The following is a 5,829-nucleotide window of genomic DNA, read 5'->3' on the forward strand; positions in this document are numbered from 1 at the left end:
CCTCTACCGAGGGCGGTTCGGAAGGTAGGGAAACTGAGGCGGGACGGCCTCTCCCACAGACTTCTCCCCTCTGGGTCCGGCCCGTGGACCTGCCGGCGGGGCATGGCAGACGCCGGCCTCGCGGCTCAGTCGTGCCGCCTGGAGCACCTGGGCGCGCCCCCCAACAGGTGGCTTGGGGTGCTGGCTCGCTCCCAGCTCAGCTCCCGAAGCCGCCAGCCCACCCGCCTCGCAGCCAAGCGTGGGCAGCGGGAACGAGGGGTCGTCAAGAGTCAGAGCCCTGGCCCCGCCGCACTCACCGCGCTCCGCGCCGCTCCGCGCCAGCGCCAGCCGCAGGCTCAGGGCCAGGCTGAGCGCCGTCCAGGGGAGCATCGCGCGCGGTGGGATGGGGCGCTCGGCCGCAGCTTGTTGCTGGCTTGCTCCGGGACAGCCGGGCGCGGGCCTGAGAGGGCCCGCCCCCGGGAGGCCACACCCACGACCACGCCCACGCCGCGGGCGCACGCACTCACCCATGCGCGCACCCCAGAAACGACCTGCGCGGACTTGGCAGGGGAGCACTCACGAGCCACCTGGACAAGAGGGGACACGCAGCACCAACCCAGGCACCACCGAGGCACGCACTTGTGGGCATGCACACACAGGCTCTCCCCTCTCCCGGCTGTAAGGCTGTGGGGTCGCCCGCACTCCAAACCCTTTGCCTGTGATTCCCAAGTGTTGGGGGCCCCTGAAGCCAAACCCCAGGTCCTGGCTGCACCTTGGCAACAAGGCTGAGGGATAGGTGTCCCTAAGGACTAATCAACAGGAACTGGAAGGGCCTTAGAGTGGGGACAGGAGCCTGAAGACAAGACACAGGAACAGGAGACAGTTGGTCCAGGCCTTGTCCTGCGCCGTGCCCATAATGGCCCTACTGCTGGCCTCATACACTCTACCCAAGGAAGGGCCCGAGGCCACAGATATAAGACCCTAGCAGGACTGGAGGGGCCCACTAGACAGAGCTGAGCCCTGTAATCTTTTTTTTTTTTTTTAATATTTTGTAGATAAAATGCCTTCATTTTATTTATTTGTTTGTTTATTTATTTATTTATATGTGGTACTGAGGATTGAACCCAGTGCCTCACACATGCTAGGCAAGCGCGCTACCACTGAGCCCCAGCCCCAGCCCCTGGGTTCTGTAATCTTGACTAGGCCCAGAAAGGGGATGCAGTGTTCCCTGGGAACACTGGGCCTCCTCCCCTGTGCAGGAGCCCCGCTGCAGCCCTCGTAAGATCCCTTCCTGTGGGGTAACCATGGAGTTGAGTTTGGGGACACACATGTGGCAGGGGTATGTCTGCCAGGATGTCCCTCCCTTCTCACCCTCTGCAGGAGGATGCTGGTGGGGAAGACGGACGGATGGGACTTAAAATGGTTTTCCTTCCTCCCTTTCTGGCAGGTGAGACTCAGCGGCGGGACTAGGAGGATGGCCTGAGCTGGGCTTTGCCTAAAAAAGGAAGCGCGCAGCTGAGCCCCAGGAGCTGGCGGCAGGAACAAGTGAGAACTGTGTCCCTGCCGCCATCCCCCACCCCCTTGCCGGGAATCTTGGCAGTGGGTGTTGGCTCTGCTCCACAGACCTCAGGCCTCAGCACCAACCAGAAGCTGCTTGGTGCGTGCTTCCGTGGGGGGAGCAGTGGATTTGGGCTCACCCAGTGGAGTAAGCCTCCCAGGGGGTCTCACATGGCCCCCAGCCCCTAGCACACAGGGCTGCCCTGGAGACGGGCACTGAGCAGAGACCAAACAAGGTGGCAGCACTGCCGACTGCTGTGAGGCACGCCCAGGTAGACAGTTCATCCTCAAGCTCGCCTGCCAGGGAGCTGGGCCACAGTGGATCCGCCCTGTGGGGAGGCAGCTGCTAATAGCGGCCCAGGCCCACAGTCACACCTCAGCCTGCCTGGCTGAGCTGACGGGAAGTTTCCGTCCCTTCTGGAAAATTGAGCGGGTCTTCTTGCTGTGACTCAGGCCTCAAGGAAGCAGCGCCCTCCTCCAGCCTGACATCAGAAGGAGAGGGGCACAGGAGGCCCAGCCTCCACTGAGTCCTGTCTGCCCAGCCTCTACCCAGTCACTGCTGCTGCCCCACCCCCTGGGGACCCTCCCCATCAGCCCTACTCTCCTACTCAATCCAAGCAAGCCTTATTCCTGTGCCCTGCCCCCCAGTGCTCTCCCTACCTCCAGAGGAAAGCTGTGGACAGATGGGATCCCAGAGGGTGAGGGAGTTAGCCTGAGTTGTGGTGGTCAGGGCCAGGCCTGGGCTTTAGGCAGACACCAGAGGAAGCACAAATAGAATGATCCAGAAGCCTCTTCTCTGAAGGGAGCAGGGCCCAGTTGGTAAAGGGGGCAGAGACATAGACAAAGGCAAGGACTGGCCAGGCCAAACAGCAGGGCCCATCCCCCAGCCCTCCACCTTCCCAGGTGCAGTCTCTGCCTGGGCCTGGCTTCCTGGGGACCCAGAGGAAGAGGCAGCAGGTGAGGCTGAGAGCACCTTGCTCCCACAACCTTGGCCCAGGCGCGGGGAGTTGCTGTGTCTCACTTCCCAGAGCTGGCCCAGCTGCTTATCTGCAAGCAGGTGGGGGGTTTCCCTGAACTGAGGGACACTGCTCTCAGTAGGGCATTGCCCCTGCCCCCACTGAGGTCCTGGAGAAAGCTCCCTCCTCCACACAATCCAGGCTTCTGCAGAGAAGAAGAGCCCTTTGTCCCCAGCTCACTGTAGTCATGTTCAACCCCAGAGAAAAGGGCATCTCCTGGGGCCTCTGACCCCACCCCTGACCCCAGCTGAGGGCAGAGTGGCCTGGGCCCCCACCCCATTGCTGTGAGCTGCTGTTTGTCAGTTGTTTGTATCTACATGCAAACCCACGCACACATCCACGGGGGACACAAAAACAGGAAGTGGCAGGAGCAGCTGCATGGGCCCTGGCCAGGGGAGTGGGGTGAGGCTGTGTCCGGTGACCCTGCCTCATCCAGGCAAGCAGTGGGTAGGGGAAGGGGCAGCCAAGAGCAGCAGGGCCCTACAGCTCCTTCCCACTGCCCCCCCTTCCTCTAGACTTGATTCGTCCGCCTAGGGTTAGGATCATGCCAGGCAGGGCCCAAGACCAGTCCTGGGAGCTGGGGGTGCCTGTCTCACCCCCAGAGCCCAGAGCTGACACCTCTCCCAGTCCCTGCAGTGAAGGTAGCAGGGAAGAGGCATGGAAGGGTGAGTGCCAGGCAGTGTTCATCAAACCAGCTTCTGCACTGGGGACACCAGCTACCAGGCAGAGCCCCTCCTCCCAGTACCACCAGACTAGGCGTGAACAGGCGATGCTGTGCTAGCAGGGACAGGGGACAGGACAGCTTGTTCTCCCTGTAGAGGATGGGGCTCTGTGAGAGCAGAGAGTCAGTAGGGACCTGAGGCAGAGCTGCACAAAGGAAGAGCCTTAAAGGCAGAGGGGGACAGTGAGTGCCAGGGCCTGGGTGGGGGTGGGCATGCCTGCCAGTAAGGGGACATGGGCTGGCGGACAGCAAGGGCAGAGCCAGTGTAGGGCCTTCAGGCAGCAGGGAGGTGATGGGATTCCAAGTGCATGGTGAAGGCAGTGCCAAGGAAGGGCAGAGGGCTGATCCCAGGCCCCGAGGGAGACACTGGGTAAGCCGCCATCAGAGGTAGGGCACGGACTCAGTGAGAGTCTGGATTCGGGTGTCCAGAATGTGCCACCAAACAATAATGTGCCTTTCTGAGGTGGGCCACCCCAGCTTTGGTCCTCTTGGCTGGCATGCTCTTCTGTAGGTGATTGCCATGTCCTGCTCCATCCTCAGGTAGGGTCCAGGCAGGTTCGCATAGCACCCAGGGGCTCAGATGGAGGAGGAAGCAGGAAGGGGCAGGCCTGGATCAACACCTTGAGGGCAGCCTCCCTAGTGTCGGGGCCCAGGAGCAGGGGCCTCACTCTGCCTCCTCCTTCCTAGCCCACCCTCTCCAGCTCAGGCACTGCCAGCATGGTGCCCAGCCCACATGCCTAGGTGGGGCAGGCCTCTCAGGAGCTCAGAGCTGAGGCTGGAGGAACAGTGGGCTAAGCATGGGCCCTCCTTGCCCCTCAAGCAGGGTGTGCCTGCAAATATTTTGTGAATAAAATATACAACCTTATCGGGTTGGGGTTGTGGCTCAGTGGTAGAGCGCTTGCCTAGCATGTGTGAGGCACTAGGTTCGATTCTCAGCACCACTTATAAATAAGGGTCCATCAATAATGGGAAAAAAAATACATGCTTAGGCAAGGTGGGGACCTTGCAGAGCCCTCCTCTTACCCTCATCCAAGAAGAAAGAGGATAGTAGGTAGGACAGGACACACCCACACATGCACACTCTAGCTTTCTCTCAGGAAGCAGGGCCTTTAGCCATAGGGGAAAGAGTTGTGTCCCCACAAACGTAGGTCTCATCTGGCCCACCCACTGGCTTGGCTCTGCAGCCCTGAGGGACTGGAGCTAGTGAAGGGGTGAAGCTCAGACCTGGGAACAGTGAGGCTGCTCCAGACCTTCAGGTAGGGGAAAGGACTCCAGAGCAGCCAGCAGAGGAGAGGGAGGCAGGGCCAGGGCTGGGGACCAGGACCCCGGAGGAGGAGGTTTCTGTCATAAGCTCATGCTGGGAAGAAGTTGGGGGACAGAGATCTGTGGGACTCCGGGAAGAGAGCTAGGAAGTGAATACCTCAGGCCTGAGAGGGGAGTCTGGGCTAGAGAGCCAGGTCCCTGCCCCTCAGGAGAATGACAAGGAAGACTCCCAGGGCCCTGCCGAGGACCCAGAGAGGGCAGAGCTGCATTCAGCTCCAGGCAGGCAGCTGTAGCCCCTCAGGCTCTGCTGGCCTGGCAGCTGGCTCAGCTTTGCTCTCCAGGGCTAAGGCCTGGGTGGAATCCTGGGCCTGCCTCCCGCGTGCCCAGCAAGCATCCCACCACTGAGCCACATCCCAGGGCCAGCTGGAGGCTGTCAGGGGTTTAGAGGGAGCCTGGGAAGCTGGGAAACACCTTTTGGAGAACTCCCTGCCCAGGTCAATGGTCAGTGACTAGGGACCAGCTTAGCAGGAGGGGGGCGCTGAACTAGCCACTTACCTCCCCACCCCCACCAGGCCCAGCTGTTGTTTTGATGATGTAGGGCCAGGCGGATCCTCAGCCAAGGGTATCCCAGGAGACTCCTTATTGTCAGCCCCTGGTGGCAGCAGTCAGAGCCTGCCCAGCCTGGGCAGGAAGGGAAGGAAGGCGCCCTCAGCCTCGGGAAAGCTCTTGTACGCAGGCTGGCAACTGGCCAGCTCTGTCTGCTCAGGAAAGACATCAAAGCCAGACACAGATGAAGGTTGGAAAACCCCAAGACACCCACTGGACCCAGCCCAGCCATACACTGGTCTCTGCTCAAGGCCACTGTGGATCCAACACTGGTCACAGGCTGAGCCCTGCTGGCAGTATGACGTGCTGGATCCTTTAAAAGGATTTTCAGCTACCATAAGACTCTGTTAAATCACAGTGAGCAGTCGTTTTTAATACACTGTTGGACTTACAAGGAAAGAAATATCTCAAATACCCCCCCACACACACACAATTAGACATTATAAATCAGCAGACAGGTGCAGTGGCACACACTTGTTTCCCAGCTATTTGGGAGGCCCAGTTGGGAGGACCACAAATTCAAGCCAGTCTGGGCAACTAGCAAGACTCTTGTCTCGAAAGAGGGGGGGGGGGGTAGAGGGAGGGAGGGGGAGGGAGGGAGAGAAAGAGAGAAAGGAAAGAGGAGAGGGGAGAAAGTTCAGGTTTAGGACATATATCAGTGGTAGTGCACTTGTCTTAAATGCGTTT

General features: G+C 60.1%; 1 protein-coding gene and 1 long non-coding RNA gene across 2 annotated transcripts in view; one reads left to right on the forward strand and one right to left on the reverse strand.

Annotated features, from left to right (window-relative positions):
* Positions 1-451, reverse strand: part of Vwa1 (von Willebrand factor A domain containing 1) — a 4,958-nt gene extending 4,507 nt beyond the window's left edge. Inside the window, exon 1 of the mRNA XM_015501522.2 lies at positions 297-451. Coding sequence (XP_015357008.2) covers positions 297-369 — 73 coding nt within the window. The 5' untranslated portion in view covers positions 370-451. The remainder of the gene's footprint in view (positions 1-296) is intronic.
* The window catches only part of LOC125610809, a 5,480-nt gene extending 1,342 nt beyond the window's left edge, over positions 1-4,138 (forward strand). Inside the window, exon 2 of the long non-coding RNA XR_007340863.1 lies at positions 60-4,138. This is a non-coding gene — a long non-coding RNA (uncharacterized LOC125610809). The remainder of the gene's footprint in view (positions 1-59) is intronic.
* The last annotated feature ends 1,691 nt before the right edge of the window (positions 4,139-5,829 follow it).

Source organism: Marmota marmota, unplaced genomic scaffold, assembly GCF_001458135.2.
Source record: "Marmota marmota marmota unplaced genomic scaffold, marMar, whole genome shotgun sequence".
Classification (NCBI taxonomy): Eukaryota; Metazoa; Chordata; class Mammalia; order Rodentia; family Sciuridae; genus Marmota; species Marmota marmota.